Genomic DNA, 22,984 nt, shown 5'->3' with positions numbered 1-22,984 from the left:
TTGCTCAGTGTCTGACTCTTGTGACCGCATGGACTGCAGCCCACCAGGCTTCTCTGTTCATGGGATTTCCCAGGCAAGAATACTGGAGTGGGTTGCCATTTCTTTCTTTAGGGGATCTTCCCAACCTGGGGATTGACCCAGGTCTCCTGCCCTGCAGGCAGATTCTTTACCATCTGAGCCACAAGGGAAACTCTAATTTGAGGGTGTTATCTATTTCCTGGTACATTTCTGAGTCTCACACTTGCAATCAAATGCACAGAAGAAAAAATATCCTTGTGACAGTCATTTTCTAGGATTTGAATATACTATTTGAGAAAACTTGCAGCAACTTAAAAGTATGCCTTTAGGTCATGAAGAACTTTAGAATTATATATTCTACCTTTGGGCTTCTTTGATGGCTCAAACAAGAAAGAAAGAATCTGCCTGCAGTGCAGGAGACCCACCTTTAATCTCTAGGTTAGGAAGATCCCCTGGAGAAGAGAATGGCTACCCATCCAGTATTCTTGCCTGGAGAATTCCATGGACAGAGGAGCCCGGCAGGCTACAATCCATGAGGTTGCCAAGAGTGACCGAGTGACTCACACACACACACACACACTCACTCACACACACACACACACACACACACACACACACACTCTACCTTTAAGGCTGAACTGTTTCCGAACATTTAACAAAAAAATACATATGCAGTGTTTAGCCTTGAGAATTAAAAAATGACATTCCCTCTAAAACTGGACAGTTAATCTTGGACATCTCATTTTTGCATTATGAGGCCTCCATTGGCGTTTTGGTATATCAGTGCCATCTGCTGGAAAGTTAATATAATTAAGTCTTCTAAATCCCAAACGGGTTATCTTCTGGGGGAGGGCAGTAGGGAGTAAATGTACTCTTTAAGGAAAAAAGCCTTATTTTTAAATACATAGCTGCTTAACTTCCACATCATTATCAATATAAACCGCAGTTAATTATAAATAGAGCCTAAAACGTAATTTAAAAAAAAAAGAACCTAAACATCTCTATTGGTTCATCTCGGTTGTTCTGCTCTATGTATGAAGCTCAACATGCCTCAACTTGTTTCTGCGTCATCTGGACTCTTAAACCAATATATGTAAGAAGTATATATGCTAAGATGTAATATATACTGCACATGTTTAAATAAAGCACACATATGTTTTAGTACACAACAAAGTGTCAGCTGGGAAGTGAGTGAAAAGAGACAGACATACACGGGATGGAAGCAGTGGTTTCATCATCTCAAAGCGGCAACTGAAATAGACACAGATGAACAGCGTGACGCGCCTAACCGTTAGAATCTTCTTGGGAGTAAAAATGGCACAAATATTCTAAATGACAGTACAGAAACATGAAAGACTGCTTAACTGATTTTAATAACATGACATGAAGCCCCTACAGTTGATATAACTGTTATGCAAAATACATAGATGAATACTGTCTTCTTTTAAAAATATAAAATAAATAAGCAAGACATGAAAATAGGCAAGTTTCCGTTAAATAAATGAAAAATTTAAAAAAAGTTTTGCTTTCCATTTCATTTGAAGAAGGGAAATTATCATTTTAAACAATATTCAAGTTTATTAAACAAATTAAAAAAAATTTTATAAAATGTTTAACTTTCATCAGCTTCAAGGTTTATGTTACTCCCGAATTTTGCATATAACTGAACTTTCAAATCTGCTAACACCCGCTGAATTGATTCCACTCTGGATTCTAAGGCGTCAATTTCTTCTTGCAAATTTTTCTGCCAAAAAAAAAAAAGATTAGTTTAAATTGATTCTATTCAATTGGATGATTTCTGAGCATCTGTGGATGAAGGATGAAGTAACATCTGGGAAGGATTTTAGGTCAAACACTTCCTAAACTTGGACAGGCAGCTAAATAGTACTGATAATTAAATCTAAACCAAAAGTCTGAATGTGGGCATGATCTGTATTTGCTTATTATAGAATAAGTCAGGCTTTTCTCAGTTCTGGCTGACTTAAAAGAACAGAGTAAGATAAAATAAATGATCATATCCCAATAAAGAAAGAATGATATATAAACATTTTAGGTAAACAGTTTACCATGGGCCTGCCTTCTGACACAGCCTCTTTCAACTTCCCACAAAAATAACTATGGAACTAGAGGAAATGATAATTCACACTCCCACCAATAATTAAGAGTAACAACTTATCAAAATCTGGCAGGTTTCCTAACTATGAGGCCCCTGGAGTCAGACTCTGAAAGAGCCGTAATGAGTCTCATTTATGACAGAGAAGCTTTGCCACACAAAATGCATGGAATGTCAGAAATCCCTTCCTGGCCAGGGTCAAAAGGATTTTTCCTAAATATGACAAAGAAAAAATGGAATCACACAAATAATACACATACCCATTAACATCTGGAATAAAAGAAGAATGTCTAGTATCAGCAATGTTAACATGTTAGAAATCTAGCCAGTGGTTTTCAAAGGGGGGCCCCCAGGTCACCGGGGCACCCCTCCAGGCCTCACGAATAAGGAATTCTTGGCGCTGGACTCAATAACCTGAATTTTTAACAAGCCCAAATGTTGTCAATGAATCCATATTCTGACCCAGTAATTACACTTCTCTGATTGTTTCCTTAAAGAAACTTCCTAAAGGTGAACAAAGATTTAATAAGAATGTTCACCACAATATTCCTACAGAAAAACAGTGAAAACAAATTACTGTAAGGAGAGGACAGTGAGCTGAATCAAAGTCCTCTAACACGACACTGAACGGCTGTCAAAAGTGATGCTTTTAACGCACATGTGGCCCCAACAGGCTCCTGGAGAAGACCTGCTGGATAAATGAACACTGAGTGGAACAATAAAGTACTCCCACTAGGATATGAACTGGCCAAAATGTGTTGCAAAAATACCCAGAGGAAGAGAACATGAAAGAAATATATGAAACTGTCTGCCACCGACGATTAACTCTGGGTGGTGGGGCTACAAGTGGTCGTCGTTTTCTGTTTTACGATATTCTGTACTTTCTGAAAACTATTAATTTAGGCCACAGCTTCTGGGCTCAGGGATCATCCCCTTTGTCACTCTGGGTGAGTCCCATAACCTAAGACTCTATTCTTCTTCAACTCTAAACTGGGATTCCCACAAATATGCCACAGAGTCATCCTTGAGATTAAACAAAATCATGTTTACAAGCATTCAGAGAAGACCTCGGACATCGGAAGGATCCATGAAATGTTAGCTAGCATCCCTTCTTTTCCCTACACCTATAATTACACATTCTTTATAATGACATAAAACCCTAATTTAAGAGGTAAACTTCACCCTCCAGGGAGAGATTTCAACATACCTTGGCTTCTTCTAACATTTCTTGTGTTTCTTCTTGAGAATGACTAATGAAAACATCGCCAATCTGATAAGGTATCATTAAGCAGTCGTCATCTGCAAGCATGATGTCCTCACAGGCATCTTCTAAATTCTGGAGTTGTTTCTGTATATCAGAAGTGAGCAGCAATGAAAAATGCACTCAAAATTCTCGAATAGAGGGTAAAACCCACTTGTCATTTAGGACACCCACGCTCTGAGAGACCCTTTCACAAAGGAATTATCACACTAAAGTAAGAGGGTCTCACGTTTTTTAGACAGCACTTCCCACGGAAGCACACAGGAGCCCACTGGCACACTGCCCTCTGGACAGCCCCAGACCGCTCCACGGCCCCAGAGTGCACCGTGGGGGTAGCCACGGCCGCTCGGAAGGTCTCCTACTTCGCTTCTCACCTTGGGAATTCTGCCTTCCACTAGCAGAATAAAAACACGAACACAAACTCACCTTTCTCAGCTCTGCTTGATGCAAGCAAATAAGGACATAAATTCCCCTAATCAAAGACACTTGACCTGGCCTTCAGTCCAGGCGAGCTGCCATGAGAAGTGCTCTCTGACATGCAGGCCAGGGGTGGGCAGCGGCCCAGAGTCCCAAGGACTTCGGGGCAGAGTCCTTCCCGAGGAGGGCACCGGCCAGCTCTGTGTCAGCGGTGAAGCAGCAGCCCCATCACCGGCCCAGGCCTCTGCGCCGAGGCTCTGGGAGCTGCTCCTCGACCCTCAGCCAGAGGGCACGCCCCTCAACAATCGGCCCACACCCACCTCCCTCAACTAACATCTTCTGCTTAAACTAACTGGAGTGTATTACATGACGCACAATGGGGAACCCAAGAGCGTTACCGTCACACATGACTGAGTTCAGTTATGAACATCCACGGCGGGAAGAGCTTTCATGTTTCTTAAATAACATCCAGTTTCAATACCTTTTTTACTTCTATTTCTTCCTTCAGCTCTGTGATTCTACTTGTATTCCGTGCAAATTTGTTTATCTTTTGTTGATCCTCAAAAGTGACATTGACATCTTCTGCAGCCTGAGAAAGCATTGAAATGTTTTGTAGAATTAATCTGAATGGAGAGGTTAGAGGTTAGCTTTTAGCATAACTCTGAAACATCTCGATAAACTGCTTGTCCTCAGAGTCCAGGATCACAAGAGGTAGAGACTGTCACAGACACAGACCCTACCGAGCTGAAGGTTCCTCATTAGACCCAGAGCCTCTCCTGACATGCTGCTGCTGCTAAGTCGCTTCAGTCGTGTCCGACTCTGTGCGACCCCATAGACGGCAGCCCACCAGGCTCCCCCGGCCCTGGGATTCTCCAGGCAAGAACACTGGAGTGGGTTGCCATTTCCTTCTCCAATGCATGAAAGTAAGAAGTGAAAGTGAAGTCGCTCAGTTGTGTCCGACTCTTAGCGACTCCATGGACTGCAGCCCACCAGGCTCCTCCACCCATGGGATTTTCCAGGCAAGAGTACTGGAGTGGGGTGCCATCGCCTTCTCCACCTGATATGCTATGGAATGCCTAATCAGCAAAAACATTTCAAATATAAACAACAATTGAGAATAAATCCTGGATCAAGTTAGTCACCTTTTGACCTAGAGCAGAATTTCTCAAGCTGGAACATTCTTTCATCAAGATAATCCAGGGAGCAAAAGTGACGTGCTAGTTGATTTTGGTAAATGCCTCAGACTAGTTTATTCTCTAAGAGTTAAAACTTGCTCAAGCTTATTGAGGCTATCGGAAGTTTGACCATTTCCATAATTTTTTAGAATTTATTTTTAATTGGAAGATACTTGCTTTACGTTGGCCACCTGATGCGAAGAGCTGACTCAATAGAAAAGACCCTGATGCTGGGAAAGATTGAGGGCAAGAGAAGGGGACAACAGAAGATGAGATGGTTCCAACAATCTCAATGGACAAGAGTCTGAGCAAACTCCGGGAGATAGCTGAAGGACAGGGAAGCCTGGCGTGCTGCAGTTCGGGGGGTGGCAGAGTCGGACACGCTTTAGTGGCTGAACAACTGCTTTACATGGTCGTGCTGCTTTCTGCTGTACAACTTGAATCAGCCCCAAGTATGCAGGGGTCCCTCCCCGTGAACCTCTCCCCCACCTCCCCACCCCGCCTCCAGGCTGTCACAGAGCGCCAGGCTGAGCTCGCTCACTTCCGCAATTTCTAACCCAGCTGGTGCACTGGCAGGAGGCCACGATGCATCTCAGTGACCGCAGCCGCACAGTGAAGGTTTACGTTCGCTTCAGCGTGGCACTTACGTGGCTTCACTGTGAATAAGGTGCTACTGCTGCTGCTGAGTCGCTTCAGTCGTGTCCGACTCTGTGCCACCCCACAGACGGCAGCCCACCAGGCTCCCCCGTCCCTGGGATTTTTCAGGCAAGAGTACTGGAGTGGGGTGCCATTGCCTTCTCTGTGAATAAGGTGTAATTCACCGTAAAATGAAAAAAACTGAATGCCGAGTTCCAAAGTACAGCAAGGAGAGGTAAGAAAGCCTTCCTCAGTGATCAATGAAAAGAAATAGAGGAAAACAACAGAATGGGAAAGACTAGAGATCTTTTCAAAAAAATGAGAGATACCAAGGGAACATTTCATGCAAAGATGGGCTCAATAAAGAACAGAAATGGTATGGACCTAACAGAAGCAAAAGATATTAAGAGGTGGCAAGAATACACAGAAGAACTACACAAAAAAGATCTTCACGACCCAGATAATCACCATGGTGTGATCACTCACCTATAGCCAGAAATCCTGGAATGAGAAGTCAACTGGGCCTTAGAAAGCATCACTACGAACAAAGCTAGTGGAGGTGATAGAATTCCAGTTGAGTTATTTCAAATCCTAAAAGATTATGCTGTGAAAGTGCTGAACTCAATATGGCAGCAAATTTGGAAAACTCAGCCACATGACTGGAAAGGGTCAGTTTTCATTCCAATCTCAAAGAAGTGAAGTGAAGTCACTCAGTCATGTCCAACTTTTGTGACCCCATCAACTGTAGCCTACCAGGCTTCTCCGTCCATGGGATTTTCCAGGCAAGAGTACTGGAGTGGGGTGCCATTTCCTTCTCCAGGCCAATCCTAAAGAAAGGCAATGCCAAAGAATGCACAAACTACCACACAATTGAGAGGGTAACAGGCAGGAAGGCCAGGGGTCTCCAAATAGAGGAAATAGCCTGCAAGTGTCAGACATTTTTATCTCTCTTAAGCGGCAGGAGGAAACAAACTAGCAATATTTTTTCCTTCTCTATACAAATTTAAAGGGAGGTTTCTCTTAAAATACTGTGTTGCCGTAATGACACCCGGTTTCGCCTGAAGTTAGCTATTCTCGAGTCTAGAGATAACCAATGCCTTTTTCTTATGGAAATGTCCGTCTTAAGCTACGCTAATGTACTATGCCTTTACCCCAAACTCTGTCTCCAAGTCGGTTCAGCCTCTTGGCCCAGAACCTACTTGACAAACCAGTATGGATATTGTTCCCCTAATCTATGTAAATGAAACTATTTGTATGGTGGTCTGCCCTTCTTCAAGATTCAAGTTGATCATTTTATGGCCCAGGATAAACCATTTATCCCAAAATGCATCTTATGGGTGAGGGGCCTGGTGCCATTCTGAATTTTAAGACATTCCTTTCTTTCATTAACAGACTGCTAGTGACTATATAACATCCAGCTCAAGACTAGCAGCGGGGTACTCTTTCTGCCCCCTTCTGATGCCTATGTCAGAAGCTTTCTCTATCTCCTTTATACTTTAATAAAACTTTATTACACAAAAGCTCTGAGCGATCAAGCCTCGTCTCTGGCTCCGGATTGAATTCTTCTCCTCCGGGGGCCAAGAATCCTGGTGTATTCGCGTGATTCAACAACAACCTTTCATCTTGGGGGCTCGTCCGGGATCCTTCAGGACAAGGTAAGGATGCTTGGAGCTTTAGTTCTTGGTTCTCTTAGCGAACACGTTTTCTGCTGTGCTTTACTAACTCAACCGTGTGCTTGTGTGAATGAATGGCATGCCCTGCGTGAAACAAGTAAGGAGCCCTGCTCTGCGGTTCCACGGTGATCTCATACGGCTTATGACAGAAACCTGTCGGGGCGTTATACCGACCTGCCAATGCCAAGAGGCACCCAATGTCTCCTTCGGGAACCGACCAGAAATGGGCAAAGCGTGTGGACCGAACTCTCCTTTCTCGGTCAAACTTTTCGGTCTCTTTGACCATTTCATAACTCCTTGGGAATTAGAAGTACTAACCTAATCTATCGGATCATAGACTTTCAAGGGACTTGTGATCTATACTGTTACTGTGTACTGTGGCTTAGGTCCCAAACTTGGATTGGTAGTCAAGAAAGTGTCTAGCCTCACTAGGAATCGAAAGTTCGGAAGCTAGATGGAGCTCTAGCTCCCAGAACATCTCTGAGGTTAAAAATTACTCAGATTGGGACTGCGATGGGTTTTTTTTCTTTGGTAATGCCGGCTCTTAGTGGATCAGAGGAGGCTGTTATACTGGTGTGGTGATGCTTGGAAAGAACATCTCAGTTTTATGTTCGCGTCGGTCTTATTGTGGTCAGGAAATACTCAGGGTCGTGCACAGGCACTCAGGTGACGAATGTTTCCCACAATGGTCTTAGCTTGGGAGGCATTCCGGAAGGTTACTCTGATTCACCCCGGGTGACATCAGAGGCAAGCAAGGTTAAGGGTGAAGAGCTGGACGTCAAGCAGGGATGCTATCAAGTCTACTGCTGGTACATCCCCACCGCATCTCGGTGGTAGAACCGGGAGGGACGAGTACGGGGCCTGCGTCGGTAAGGGACAGACTAAGTCCGACCAGGAAGGAAAAGCTTTTGGTGTAACATCTGTCTACACCCCCATCTAGAGCAGGGAGGGACGCCTCCGGTAGAAAAATGGCACTGGTCGCTTTTTTCTCTCTTACAGATGGGAGCTAACAATTCCAGCCTCACTCCTTTGAACTGTATCCTGAAAAACTGGGATAGATTTGATCCCCAAGGCTTAAAGAAGACACACCTGGTCTTCCTATGTGATACTGCATGGCCACGGTGGCCAGTTGGAGGGTCTCTTAAGTATAATACTGTTCTACAATTAAACCGGTTCTGTAAGGAACAAGGGAAATGGGTAGAAGTAGCATATGTGTTGCCCTTTTTCTCTCTGCGAAATATGCCAGACTTATGTCCTAAGGGTATAGATTTGGGCGTGAAACCTTCAGCTCTCTCCTGTCCTCTTACTTTGTCCCCGTACCAGGGACTCCAAACTGGGATTCAAACTGCCCACACGGAGGTCCAAACAACTCCTGTCTCAGTACGACCTCAGACTACTCTGGTTTCAGTAGAAACTCAGACCATCGAAGTAAGAGATGAGATGGAGGACAGGAGACAAAGAGAAGAGGCGAAACAGGTTTCTCCAATCTATCCCTGGGATCATATGCGCAGAGCAGCCAAAGAGACTGAGGAACAGCCACACAAGCTGTTGCCTCTTTATGAAACACCCACCGGGAGAAATAATCAGTCTGTGAGAGTTAATAAGCCTTTTTCTTATCAAAAAATACAAAGAATCAAGGAGGATCTGGGAGACTATTTAGAGGACTCAGAAAAATATATCAGAGCTTTTAAAGGTGTTACTTTGCTTTATGACCTCACTTGGAAGGATGTGATGTATATCTTGGGACAAACGCTGACTCCTGAGTCAAGGACTCGAGTTTTGAAAAAAGCGGTTGCTTATGGAGATGAGTGGCTTGGTAATGAATCAGTAGGGAAGAGGGAGAACGAGATAGCGGCCCTCCCCACTGGGAATCAGGCGGTCCCAACTATAGAACCAGACTGGGACTACAACACAGCTAAAGGAAGATGGGATCGGAGTCATTTTGTTAGATGTATTCTTGAGGGACTTAGGCAGGCGCATTCTAAGCCTTTAAACTATGGCAAATTGGCAGATATAGAACAGGAAGAGAAAGAAGCTCCTGGTAAATTCCTAGATAGACTGAGAGAAGGCCTTCGCAGATTCACTGAGATTGATCCCGAAAGTGAAGAGGGAAAAGTGATCTTTAAAGATAGATTTCTTACTCAGTCGGCTCCAGATATCCGCCGTAAGCTATTAAAACAGGCGTATGGACCAAATCAGTCTTTAGATACTCTGTTACAACTGGCTCAGACAGTCTATTATGGTAGGAAATATGAGGAAAAGAAAGAAAGGCAAAAAAAGACAAAGGAAAAGGCGGAAGCCTTCGCCATGGCTATGAAAAACGTTCTTAAACAGCCTGAGAAAAATGCCCAGAGGGGCCCAGGTGAAAAGGGATGGGCTTGCTACTGCTGTGGAAAGGAGGGGCACCTCGAGCGGGATTGCCCTCAGGCATCTAAGCCGCCCCCGGATCCATGTCCCGTCTGCAAAGGACCACACTGGAAGAGAGACTGCCCCCAGAGGCGTAGGTCTCCCGGGTCGGACTCTCCAGACAATCAGGACTGAAGGTGCCCGGGGGTCCCCACACAAGCTCCCGTCCTAATTACACCTGAGGAACCCCGGGTATTAATAGTTGTGGGGGGCCAATCCGTCGATTTCCTTTTAGATACTGGGGCAACTTATTCTGTGCTTACTGAAGCCCCTGGCCCACTTTCTTCCCGATCCGCTTCCGTAATGGGACTGTCTGGACGAGTCAAAAGGTATTATTTCAGTTATTCTTTATCTTGCAACTGGGATTCTGTGCTGTTTTCACACGAGTTTCTGATTGTGCCAGAATCTCCCTCACCCCTTTTGGGAAGGGATATACTGAGCAAGGTCCATGCCTCTGTTTTCAAGAATATGGAGCCCTCCCTTTCTCTCCCTTTAGTTGAACAAAATGTAAATCCTAGAGTACGGGCTGATGGAAAATCTGTGGGTCGAGCACAAAATGCTGTTCCTGTAGTTGTTAAGCTCAAAGACCCACATGTATTTCCACATAAGAAGCAGTATCCACTGAAACCTGAAGTTAAAGAAGGGTTAAAACCCATCATCGAAAATTTAAAGGAACAGGGACTATTAATTCCCTGTAACAGTCCTTGCAACACTCCTATTTTGGGTATAAAGAAATCAAATGGTAAATGGAGACTAGTTCAAGATTTATGAATAATAAATGAGGCTGTAGTTCCTTTACACCCCGTGGTGCCTAATCCTTATACTCTATTGTCTGAAATTCCTGAACGGGCCAAATATTTCTCAGTAATTGATTTAAAGGATGCCTTCTATTCAGTGCCTTTGGCGGAAGAAAGTCAATTCCTATTTGCCTTTGAAGACCCTACGCAGCCAGCTTCTCAGTTAACCTGGACAGTTTTGCCCCAGGGATTTCGTGACAGTCCTCACTTATTCGGACAAAGTTTGTCACGGGATTTACAAAACTTTAACAGCTCTGAAGCAGTGGTGTTACAATATGTAGATGATATTTTGCTCTGTGCTGAGACAGAGGAAGCTTGTTCGCGAGCCTCAGAAGATTTCTTAAACTTTCTGGCAGGCTGTGGTTACAAGGCATCAAGAGAAAAGGCTCAGCTTTGTCAACAATCGGTTAGATATCTGGGCCTAATCATATCAGAAGGGACTAAAGCCATAGGCCCTGAGAGAATTAAACCTATACTAAATCACCCCCTACCTATGACTTTAAGACAATTGAGAGGATTTTTGGGAATCACAGGTTACTATCGTATTTGGATTCCGGGTTACGGGGAACTTGCCCAGCCTTTATATAAACTTATAGCTGAAACTCAGCAGGCCCAAACCAACAAACTGGTTTGGTCTCCAGTAACTCAAAAGGCTTTTAAGGTTCTTCAGACTGCTCTCCTGCAAGCTCCAGCTCTGAGCTTGCCCACAGGGTCAAAATTTAATTTGTTTGTCACTGAAAGAAAAGGTGTGGCACTGGGAGTTTTGACACAACCCGGAGGGCCTCACCAGCAACCTATTGCTTATCTAAGCAGAGAATTAGATGTAGTTTCATGTGGGTGGCCCCACTGCCTAAGAGTAATTGGGGTAGCGGCTTTATTAGCACCTGAAGCTTTAAAAATAATTAATGGACGAAACCTTACTGTACTGACTTCTCATGATGTGAGTGGAATCTTAAATTCTAAGGTTAATATTTGGATGACAGACAGTAGGCTTCTTAAGTATCAGTCATTGTTGTTAGAAGGACCAGTAACTAAGCTTAAAGTTTGTGGAAATTTAAATCCTGCCACTTTCCTTCCTGAGAAGGAAAATGAAACACCTGATCATGATTGTTCTCAATTCCTAACTTTAAACTATGCAGCTCGGGAGGATCTAAAGGATATCCCATTAGACAATCCAGACATGGAAATATTTACAGATGGCAGTTCTTTTGTTTGGGATGGAAAGCGTAAAGCAGGTTATGCCGTGGTGACTACTGAACAGGTTTTGGAAGCAAAATCTCTCCCCCAGGGAACCAGTGCTCAGTTAGTGGAGCTTGTGGCCCTGACCCGAGCTCTAGAGTTAAGCACAGGGCAGCGGATGGGCCTGATAACTTAATGTGAGCTTACTTCTGCTGACTCCAAATATCCTGAGTCTGCCGTTGGATCCTCAAGACAATATATTCCTGTCCTGGGCTCACTCCTATGCTGCATTCCACAATCGGTCTAACTGCTGGGTCTGCGGAGCGCTCCCCTCTTCGTCAGTGGAAGGCTTCCCGTGGTGGACATCCCCACTTCAAGGAAAAGACTTTCTCCAAGTCTGTGAATACCTTCGACAACAATCACATGCGATGCCTCTTCGTCATCTGATGACATCTACCAACCCTAAAATGGACTGGTGCAACACTTTGTACTCTAACTATGGACATAATGTGACTTTTAATTTTGATTATACATTGTCTCGGTTCAATGACTATTTTGCTACATATAAGGTAAATAGGTCTAGATCTAATGGCTTTTTACCTGACGTTTATCAAATATGGGATGAGGTTACATGGCTAACTCCTGAAAAAGGACGTTTAATATCTACTGCCTCTATATGCTGGGAACAAACAGAGCCGTCCCCAAAAGTTAGCCAACAACTTAATTACAATGATTGGAAACAAATGGGATATTTGTCTCGGGAAACATGCAATGTAATCATTCCCGTGTTTTCCAATCCCAGTTCAGGTTCTCCCTTTGTCTGGCCAGGCACAAATTGGGACTGGATATCTCAGCCGCGCTGGCTTGCTCCAAACGGGCTCTTACCTATGGGCATGGCTCCCCCTGGTTGGATAGGGAGATGCACCCTGGGTCTAGCCTTTACTCACGGCTTTATATTTTCAGAGCTTCCAGAAAAGCCTGCTAATTTACCCCACCTTAGAACTCAGTGGGCAAGGTCTGTGTTTTATTGGTATGATTATTTGGCTGCAGCGTTTGTTCCCTCTTTGGGAACTACAGATGTTATGTTATGAGTGGATGCTTTGACTAATTTTACTCAACAGGCATTACAAGATTCTCAAAAGGCTATTTCAGCTCTTAATGCTGAACAAGCACAAACTAGAAAGGTGGTTTTACAAAACAGATTGGCTCTAGATATTCTGACAGCTGCACAAGGAGGAACTTGTGCCATTATTCATACCCAATGCTGTACATATATACCTGATATGAGCACGAATGTTACTCATTTTACTAACCACATGAACAAGATGATTAGGGCCATGGACACTCCTGAAGCCTCAATTGCTTCACTTTGGAACACGTTAACTAGTTCCCCATGGTGGACAACTATCTTAATTACAATAATTCTGGTTGTTTTGTTCTTGCTGTTTGCTCCCTGCATCTGTAATTGTATAACTAGATTTGTTTCTAGCCGCATAAAAGCTTTTAAGTTACAAATGGTTGCTCAAACTCCTGCTACTACTGTAGCTTCCTCCAGCTACTATTTGGGGCCCCTGGATCAGATATCCTCAATATGAGGATTAGGAGAATATGTTGCCTCACCAATTTAGGGACAACGCCCCTTGTCAGCTCAGAAGTAGTTATAGAATGAAAACGACGCCCCTTTTCCCTAGGCAACATAATTCTCCTAAAAGAAAAGGGGGGAATGAGAGGGTAACAGGCAGGAAGGCCAGGGGTCTCCAAATAGAGGAAATAGCCTGCAAGTGTCAGACATTTTTATCTCTCTTAAGCGGCAGGAGGAAACAAACTAGCAATATTTTTTCCTTCTCTATACAAATTTAAAGGGAGGTTTCTCTTAAAATACTGTGTTGCCGTAATGACACCCGGTTTCGCCTGAAGTTAGCTATTCTCGAGTCTAGAGATAACCAATGCCTTTTTCTTATGGAAATGTCCGTCTTAAGCTACGCTAATGTACTATGCCTTTACCCCAAACTCTGTCTCCAAGTCGGTTCAGCCTCTTGGCCCAGAACCTACTTGACAAACCAGTATGGATATTGTTCCCCTAATCTATGTAAATGAAACTATTTGTATGGTGGTCTGCCCTTCTTCAAGATTCAAGTTAATCATTTTATGGCCCAGGATAAACCATTTATCCCAAAATGCATCTTATGGGTGAGGGGCCTGGTGCCATTCTGAATTTTAAGACATTCCTTTCTTTCATTAACAGACTGCTAGTGACTATATAACATCCAGCTCAAGACTAGCAGCGGGGTACTCTTTCTGCCCCCTTCTGATGCCTATGTCAGAAGCTTTCTCTATCTCCTTTATACTTTAATAAAACTTTATTACACAAAAGCTCTGAGCGATCAAGCCTCGTCTCTGGCTCCGGATTGAATTCTTCTCCTCCGGCGGCCAAGAATCCTGGTGTATTCGCGTGATTCAACAACAACCTTTCACAACTGCACTCATCTCACACGCTAGTAAAGTAATGCTCAAAATTCTTCAAGCCAGGCTTCAGCAATATGTGAACCGTGAACTTCCAGATGTTTTAGAAAAGGCAGAGGAACCACAGATCAAATTGCCAACATCTGCGGGATCATGGAAAAAGCAAGAGAGTTCCAGAAAAACATCTATTTCTGCTTTACTGACTATGCCAAAGCCTTTGACTGTGTGGATCACAACAAACTTTGGAAAATTCTGAAAGAGATGGGAATACCAGACCACCTGACCTGCTTCCTGAGAAATCTGTATGCAGGTCAGGAAGCAACAGTTAGAACTGGACATGGAACAACAGACTGGTTCCAAATAGGGAAAGGAATACGTCAAGGCTGTATATTGTCACCCTGCTTATTTAACTTGTATGCAGAGTACATCATGAGAAATGCTGGGCTGGAAGAAGCACAAGCTGGAATCAAGATTGCTGGGAGAAATATCAATAACCTCAGATATGCAGATGACACCACCCTTATGGCAGAAGTGAAGAGGAACTCAAAAGCCTCTTGATGAAAGTGAAAGAGGAGAGTGAAAAAGTTGGCTTAAAGCTCAACATTCAGAAAATGAAGATCATGGCAGCTGGTCCCATCACTTCATGGGAAATAGATGGGGAAACAGTGGAAACAGTGTCAGACTTTATTTTTTGGGCTCCAAAATCACTGCAGATGGTGACTGCAGCCATGAAATTAAAAGACGCTTACTCCTTGGAAGGAAAGTTATGACCAACATAGACAGCAAATTAAAAAGCAGAGACATTACTTTGTCAACAAAGGTCCGTCTAGTCAAGGCTATGGTTTTTCCAGTGGTTGAGAGTTGGACTATAAAGAAAGCTGAGTGCCAAAGAATTGATGCTTTTGAACTGTGGTGTTGGAGAAGACTCTTGAGAGTCCCTTGGACTGCAAGGAGATTCAACCAGTGAATCCTAAAGGAAATCAACCCTTAATATTCATTGGAAGGAGTGATGCTGAAGCTGAAACTCCAATATTTTGGCCACCTGATGCAAAGAACTAACTCACTGGAAAAGACCCTGATGCTGGGAAAGACTGAAGGTGGGAGGAGAAGGGGACGACAGAGGATGAGATGGTTGGATGGTGTCACCGACTCAACGGACATGAGTCTGAGTAAACTCCAGGAGTTGGTGATGGACAGGGAGGCCTGGCATGCTGCAGTCCATGGGGTTGCAAAGAGTCACAACTGAGCGACTGAACTGAACAGATGTGATTCATGTGGTTAAATCGGTAAATAAAATTAAACAGCTTACATGACAAAGTATGAAATCATATTAGTAACAGCTAACGTTTACTGGAGAAGTAAATGGCATTCTTCTTGCCTGGGAAATCCCATGGATAGAGGAGCCTGGTGAGTCCATGGGGTGGCAGAGTCAGGCAGGACTGAGTGACTGAACAGCAACATGTCCTGAGCGCTCACTGTGTACCAAGGGCTTTCTAAGTACTTGATTAGCACTGCCGATCCTCCAGTCGGCCTTAGTAACAGGATCATTAGCACCACCATTCTACAGAAAGCGTGGCGCAGAGAGGTCCAGGAATCTGCCCAAAGCCACACAGTGAGCAAGCGGCAGGGCTCGGTGTCGACCCCAGCAGTCTGGCTCCAGAGCCGGAGAGACCCGCGAGCACTCAGAAATTAAAGGCAGAAGTGTGTGTATAAGTGCGTGTTTTAAACATGCATCACACGCATCTAGAAGGAGCAGGAAGTCCGTGGCTTTAGAGCTTCAAAGGGAACATGTTTGGTTTTGCTTCCTTCCCCTTTTCACTTGTCTCTCTTTTTTAATTTTATTAAATAAAAAGTTTTAATTTTATTTTATATTGGAGGATAGTCAGGTGATTAATGAGGGACCACATATTTTTAAACAATCTGTTAAATAACAGGTTTTTAGTGCTTAGAGTTCCCCTCACTTAACAGACAGGAACCAGGCACATGGCTACACCTTAAAGGAGGAAAGAGACTAGGCTTCAACGAGGACCACTGGGGCTCTGTTTCCAGGAACAGTGATAGTTCACAATAAGCACGCCACACCCTGTCTTTTCACCTGGTCTCTTATGACCAGTGACTTTTATTTCTTTCATTTGACAGGCAACCTGTTGTCTCAAGCAGTAGGGAGCTTAGCGGTCAGAACAGACATGCCGACTCCTAGAACTCAGCCCTCCCCTGACCCAGGCTCCCATCGCCCAGTAAACATGCATCAGCCTCTTCAGAGACCAAGTAGATATCTTGGAAAAAAGTCCTTTACAATGGGATATACATATAGCTTTGAATGTTCAACCTGGTGCATAACTTTTATGAATACGGAGGTTGGGAAACACTGAGCTATACAATATAGAAGCTAAAAGGAAGTCCATGCACAGATATGTTGGCATTCAAGTCATCTCCCCGCAGAAGAAGTCTCAACTCCCTACCGTGTATACAATTAGACAGCCAGAGGGAATTTGCTGTGTGACGCAGGGAGCTCACACCCGGGGCTCTGTGACAGCCTAGAGGGGTGGGATGGGATGGGAGGCGGGAAGGAGGTTTCAAGCAGGAGGAGACATGTGTGTACCTGTGGGTGATTCATGTTGATGTATCGCAGAAACCATCACAATATTGTAAAGCAATTATCTTCCAATTAAAAATAAATAAATTTAAATTAAAAACAAACAAACAAACAAGTTTTAACTCTCTAAGCCAACAGGGAACAGAGAATTCTAGACTCTCCGCTCCTGCTGAATTTAAATACTGAATCTTTAAAAGCCTAAACATGTATTTACAGATCACCTGTCACGGGAAGGCTTTCACAAGCTAATCCCCGGGAAACCCCGCACAGGGTTCACCTGGAACACAGCTGAGGCTTAACACACTTTCTGAGGCTGCATCTGAAGCAGGTTCGCTCAGACTCACTGACGAGGGCTTTCTGAAAAGCTTCAGAGTCTGGCCACCTGCCTTCTGTCTTCCCAAAGCAGGTGGTTCCTGCTGTAGCCTCACCGAACAGCAGCCCCCAGCACACTGGACCCGAGCGTTCACTTCTGTAACGGTGGCTTTCTCCGTGGGGTTAAGGGCTGAAGCCCGGCTGTGAGGCCAGCACCTGCTGCCTGACCCACGGTGGAAAGAGACAAGTCAGCAGCTTCCCTGACTGCAGCTTCTGTTTTCATCTCACTGATCCAGAATACTCCTCTGCTGCTGGAGGCCCCGTTTTGGCAGGGAGGGAGTAATTCTAAACTGGGAGTGCAGACTGCGAGAGGCCCATGTACTCCCCGGCACTGTGTATGACATGCGGTATGTTATGTGTGCATTCTTGTGGAAGGGTCTTCGTGGCTTTCATCCGTTCTTAAAAGGACTCATGCCCTGAAAGGTTAGGAGAAAAGCCAGATGTAGTTACTACCGTTCACGAAGCCAAAATAACTCAAGGAGGAAGGAGACTTTCCTAGTATCGGAGGCAGCACAGAGTGGCAGAAAGAGCAAGAGTGGATGCAAAACCAACAGACACAAACCATGGGCGCCCGTTTCAGTTCTCTGGAGCCACCTCAGCTTTGTCATCTGTAAAATGGGGAAGCTATGCCCACCTTCCAGAAGTGCTAATAATGAGCATCTAGCAGAAGGCCTGGGGATGGAGTCACCTGTGCATAAATGACAGCTAAGTGCTTTATTTTCTGAACAATGTTTGCCAAAAATCATTACAAAAAACAGACCCAGATCTAGAAGGAAATCCTGCTGGGCCTAAGAGAAATGTGACTGCTCAAGATTTCAGGTGAAAATTAAAATCCCCTTGCACCCTTGCCAGGAGCATCAGCCTCTCCCGGGATCCCGGGAAGAAGGGACCCATCCTCAGTCATGCTCGCACTGAGTCTGGGACCTATCACCAGCAGGCTGAACTCACAGCTCGGCCCCTAGGGTTCTAGAAGTCCTAGAGGGAAACTCTGGCTAATTTTAATCTGCTTTAATTTTTGTTTATTAAAGGTTATCTATCCAGTTTTTAGAATACAAAAATTTTTTTTTTCCATCTTTCATATGAACAGTCATTAATTAATTCAGCATTTCCTAAGAGCAAGGAGGGTTTCCCTGGAGCCTCAGTGGTAAAGAATCCACCTGCCAAAGCAGACCTGGGTTCCATCCCTGGGTCAGGAAGATCCCCTGGAGTAGGAAATGGCAATCCACTCCGGTATTCTTGCCTGGGAAATCCCATGGGCAGAGGAGCCTGGTGGGCTACAGTCCATGGGGTCTCAAAGAGACGAACATGACTTAGCAACAGGGTAATGTGAGTCCCCCGTTGTGAGTACTGGCAAGCTTACATTCTACTAGAGGAACTAGGTAAAAAGCAAGATTTTTGCTAGACAGTGATACGGGTGATGGTGAAAGCAAAACAGTTTAAGGGGTGGAAGTGTTGGAGGGCTTCTTTGAAATGTCAAAGGTGGCTTCTCTGAGGAGGAGACATTTGTCCTCAGGATGTATAAACAAAAATCAGACTGTAGCCCCCACCCAGGCCAAGAACCAGGTCTGAGAAAGGAGAACTTTGGAGATGTTAAGACCGAATCGTCATCTCATCTTAACTTCTCACCATAAAAAGTCATGACCCAGTGGATGTTACAAATACTCAGTGTAAAGCACTCCAGACTGCAAAGAGCTCTTCTTAAACTCCGAGGGCCGTCCTACGATATTTTGCTCTCACCCATGTGGCACGCATCTGTCTTCTCCGAGAGTCAGCAGAGAGGAAGACGCACATGTCGCTAGCCTCTTAGAAACTGTCCACGGTGCCAGAAATACCTACAGGAAGATGCTGCGCCTGTGAGAGCCTTCCTGAGACGAAGAGCCTGTGTGTGGGCTGCCACCTTCCCCTCCAAGAGCCCTCTGCCATCACGGCTCAGCCTGCTCCCGCCCAATGCCCTCCCTCCTGGCCATCCTTTCACTGAATGCACCCAGGCCTCTGCAGGACGCACTCCCAACCTCCTCTTGCCCTCCTCACAGAATCCGACAGACCACATCTTCTCAGGAAAGCCTTCTCTGACCTCAAGACACACCTATTCCAGCCGTCATTTCACAAGCCCCTTTCTTTCATAGTTCTGCTCAGAGTTGCAAATTTAACAGCTTTCTGTGTAACTGCTGATTAACACCTGCTTCTCCCCAAGGGTGTCAGTTCTACAAAGCTACGGGGAAAAGGAGATAAAAACTTCATTACTAGGCCTTCCCAGGTGGCTCATTGGTAAAGAATCGGCCTGCCAATGCAGGAGACACAGGCTCGATCCCTGGTCTAGGAAGATCCCACATGCCTCGAAGCAACTAAGCCCGTTTGCCACAACTTCTGAGCCTGTGCTCTGGAGCCCAGGAGCCAAAACCACTGAGACCACAGGGCGCGACTACTGAAGCCCAACATTCTAGAGCACATGTTCCACAACAAGAAAGAAGCCACGGCAATGAGAAGCCCACGCGCTGCAACAGAGAGCAGCCCCTGTTCTCTGCAACTAGAGAAAAGCCCGCTCAGCAACGAAACCCCCCAGGGCCAACTGAAAAAAGGAACTTCATTACTGCTAATCAGTCTTATCTCCGTCACCTAAAACAGAAACCAGGCCACTGACCACACTCAAAAAGTCTGTTAAATGAATGAAAGGAAAATGCTGTTCATCAGAACTTCTGCGATCAAGCCCAGGGCTCAAATCATCCTTTGACCATTTCCTCGATATTTGCTTATTTTTTGTGTGCTTCAGTTTCTACATCTGTCAAAAGAGGGTGAACTGCAACTACCATCTTCCGTGGAGTTAAAGGTCATAAGTGACAGAGAGCTCAGTATAAACAGGAAACAGGCCAGATGAATCTCGCTCAGCTTCTCAATCACCAAGCCCTAAACTCTACTCTGGAGCCCAACAAGAATTTGTGGATGACAGACCAGTAGAACGAGTGACTCGTCTTGGTTTGCCTGGAGCTGTCCCAGATTCAGCAACCCCTCCGTCTCGGGCAACCCTGAAGAGACTGGTCACCCTACACCAAGAGCAGGTGGCTAAAGGTGTGAGGCGGTGTGGAGCCGAAAGCAATCGAAGCACATTACCATGCGGCCTCAGAAGTGGACTGAAGGAAGCAGATAAAACCTACGGAGCCAATGCCTTCAGCAGCGGACTCTCATCAGACACCATGGAAGTTAAACACAGAGACTCTGGAGGCAGAACTTCCATCTTTACTTATTTCAGCCCTAACTTTGCGTCTGTGGTTCAGGTTCTTCACTTGGAAAATAAAAACAAACGCAGCATGACCCTAAAAGGAGTAGGAGATTAAAAAAGCGTGTGGAATGTGCTTAGACCGGCGCACAGTACCGCCTCAGTACATCAGATGCTCTCACTGCCTTGCCCCTCTCCGTGTTCGTTTCTTTCTATGCGGTATCAAGCATCGGTAGACTGACCGAGCGATAAGCCCTGAACAGGCGCTTTGTTTGCTTAGTGGGATAAAAGGTGGGCTTTGAGGAAAGACTAAATTAAACCTGGGCGTGCACTCGGGTTCTGCTTATTAGCTGAGTCACCGGGAAGCCGCTGACGGCTCTGTTTCTCCGTCCGTCCCCGGCTAGACTGGAGGGAGCAGAGGGGACACGCGGGCGGCCCGGCCTGCGGGGCGAGGACGGGCGCCAGGGCTGCGGGCTCCGGCCCTGCGCGCCGACCGGCCCTGGGCCTCGGCTCCCCGGGCGACGGCGGGCGACGGCGGCCCCGCGTGAAGCCGCAAGGGTTGGCTGCACGCCGGCCGCAGTCGGCCCCGCCGGCCACAGCCCGAGGCGGGGCCCCGGCCTCTCCAGGGCCCTCGGCGCCGTCGGGCGGACCCTGCTCCTCCACGGCGGGCGGCCGGGCCTGGGGACCCCGCGCCGCAGGGAGCCGCCCCGGCCGCCGAGCCCCCAACCCGGCTGCCTGCGCCGGCCCTCCACTCCGCCCCCCGGCCCCGGCCGCCCGCCGAGCCCCTGCTTGTCCCCCGGCCGCCCGCCCGCCGATCCCCGGCGCCCCGACCTCCCCCGGCCCCGGGCCCCCGGCCGCCCGCCCGCCGAGGCCCCCGCCCCCGCCCCCGGCCGCCCCCGGCCCCCGCCGCCCGCCGAGCCCTCTCACCGCCTTCTTCATGGTGGCCGCCATCTTGGGACTGCGCTACGGCGCGAGGCGGGGAGGGCGGCCGAGCGGACCCGCGGCCCCGCGCCCGCCCTCGCTCGCCCTCGGCCCGGACCCGCGGCGGACGCAGCGCCGGCTCCACATCCCCCCGCGCGGGCCTCCGGCCGGCGGCTCCTCGCGCCCGGGCTCGGGGGGACCTGCAGCCGGGAAGGACTTGGTACGCGCCAATTAAAGGGGCAGGCACGCCTGTGGGCCGACAGAAACCGCGGGCGGCGCGGCGGCGGGCAGCAGGGGGCGGCGGGCAGCAGGGGGCGGCGGGCAGCAGGGGGCGCCGGGCGCGGGTCCGGGAGACCGGCCTCCCGGACGCGCAGAGCCGCGGGGCCGCCTCCCTGACGAGCGCGGGGCGACGCGCGGGAAGGGGCCTGCCCTGCCGGGCTTCGTTCATTCTGCGCTTACTGTATACGCGCACACGTGTGCCTCTTGAGTCTTCACTGTCCCTTTTGGGGGGGAGGATGTTGGGGTCTTTACACTCTCAAAAGTCGTTGACGACCCCGGAGAACTTCTGTTCTATATTCATCGATACTTATCACATTAGAAATTAAAACAATTTTTGAATGTACTTGTTAATTTAAAATAATAAAAGATCCCTTCCATATTTATCATAAGCAACACTTTAAAAGAAACATAGTTTCCAAGAGAAAAAAAAATCTTGAGAAGACTGTCATAGTTATACATTCTTGCAAATCTCTTTAACAGTTGGCAATGAAAGCTTAGGTTCTCACACCTGCCTCTTTACTCACTTCCTAGCAATATGTTGTTTAATTGACACAGATGAAGAAAACCTGATCTCACATAGATATGAAGTTAGAAAAAGGAGGCCCTCTGGAGACCCCCTGAAAAAATCTCAGGGACAAGTTTGAGAATTGCTCTGGACGAGTGTCATTTCTCATAGCCCCAGTTTCCTCTTTGGGAAATGGGGATTTGGGCTAAGTTGCTTCAGTTGTGTCCAGCTCTTTGCAACCCCATGGACTGTAGCCGCCAGGCTCCTCTGTCCGCGGAATTCTCCAGGCAAGAACACTGGAGCAGGCTGCCATGCCCTCCTCCAGGGGGAGAAGGGGACGAGGATGCCCTACAGCAGCCCTGCTTCCCCACCGCAGCACTCAGCCCCACATGCCCTGCCCCTCTGTCGCGGTCCCAGCTCCAGATCCAAGCTCTTTGCACTGGGTCCACCCTGTGCACAGCTCATACGCACTCAGCATATATTTGTTGAATGAAGTTTTTGTTTTTTCAGTGTTAAATCTCTTCACAGGATCTGTCCTGTATTGGACTCTCCATCAACGACACTCATTCATGTCAAAGTTCATTAGCAACATTTAAAGGTGCTCCAGAAACAGTGGAGGGGGAGATAAAAGATACAAGTGCAGTATCAGGACTCCTCTGGTGGTCCAGTGGTTAAGACTTTGCCTTCCAATGCAAGAGGTTTGGGGTTTGATCCCTGGTCGGGCAGCTAAAATCCCACATGCCTCAAACCAAAACATAAAACAGAAGCAATATTGTAACAAATTCAATAAAGACTTTAAACATGGTCCACCTCAAAAAAGAAAGCAAAGTCATCACAGATGGTGCAGAAGGGCAGAACAAGTGCGGGGCTGAGACAGAGACGAGCAGGAACGACGGTCAGAAGGGGCTCTCTGGAGGTGGCCATTGAAAGTGAGGAGAAGATGGAAACTGACTTCATTT

At 46.5% G+C, this 22,984-nt stretch overlaps 1 protein-coding gene across 2 annotated transcripts; it reads right to left on the bottom strand.

Moving 5' to 3' along the window:
- Nucleotides 1-1,372: 1,372 nt before the first annotated feature.
- PFDN4 (prefoldin subunit 4) lies at nt 1,373-21,689 on the bottom strand. 2 transcript variants are annotated; one of them, XM_061438012.1, is made up of 4 exons: nt 21,248-21,473; nt 4,291-4,398; nt 3,339-3,479; nt 1,373-1,762 (listed from the first exon to the last, which is right to left on the bottom strand). In XM_061438012.1, the coding sequence occupies exons 1-4, from the start codon at nt 21,269-21,271 to the stop codon at nt 1,631-1,633; spliced, it is 405 nt and encodes a 134-aa protein (XP_061293996.1). In that variant the 5' UTR covers nt 21,272-21,473; the 3' UTR covers nt 1,373-1,630. The 2 variants fall into 2 exon arrangements, 1 of the variants encoding a protein (XP_061293996.1); XR_009740593.1 differs by lacking the exons at nt 1,373-1,762; nt 3,339-3,479 and adding an exon at nt 17,163-17,522 and having other exon boundaries at nt 4,348-4,398; nt 21,248-21,689.
- Nucleotides 21,690-22,984: the final 1,295 nt, after the last annotated feature.

This window comes from Bos javanicus, chromosome 13 (assembly GCF_032452875.1).
Source record: "Bos javanicus breed banteng chromosome 13, ARS-OSU_banteng_1.0, whole genome shotgun sequence".
Classification (NCBI taxonomy): Eukaryota; Metazoa; Chordata; class Mammalia; order Artiodactyla; family Bovidae; genus Bos; species Bos javanicus.
This window is presented reverse-complemented; position numbering and strand designations above follow the sequence as displayed.

What these genes read in the sequence shown, in the direction of transcription:
- PFDN4 (XM_061438012.1), bottom strand. Translation starts at nt 21,271, where the DNA reads ATGGCGGCCACCATGAAGAAGGCG. An exon ending in CGGCCACCATGAAGAAGGCG is followed by an intron (nt 4,399 to 21,247) that starts GTGAGAGGGCTC and finishes ATGCTTTCTCAG; the next exon opens with GCTGCAGAAGATGTCAATGT. An exon ending in AAATGTTAGAAGAAGCCAAG is followed by an intron (nt 1,763 to 3,338) that starts GTATGTTGAAAT and finishes TTTTTTTGGCAG; the next exon opens with AAAAATTTGCAAGAAGAAAT.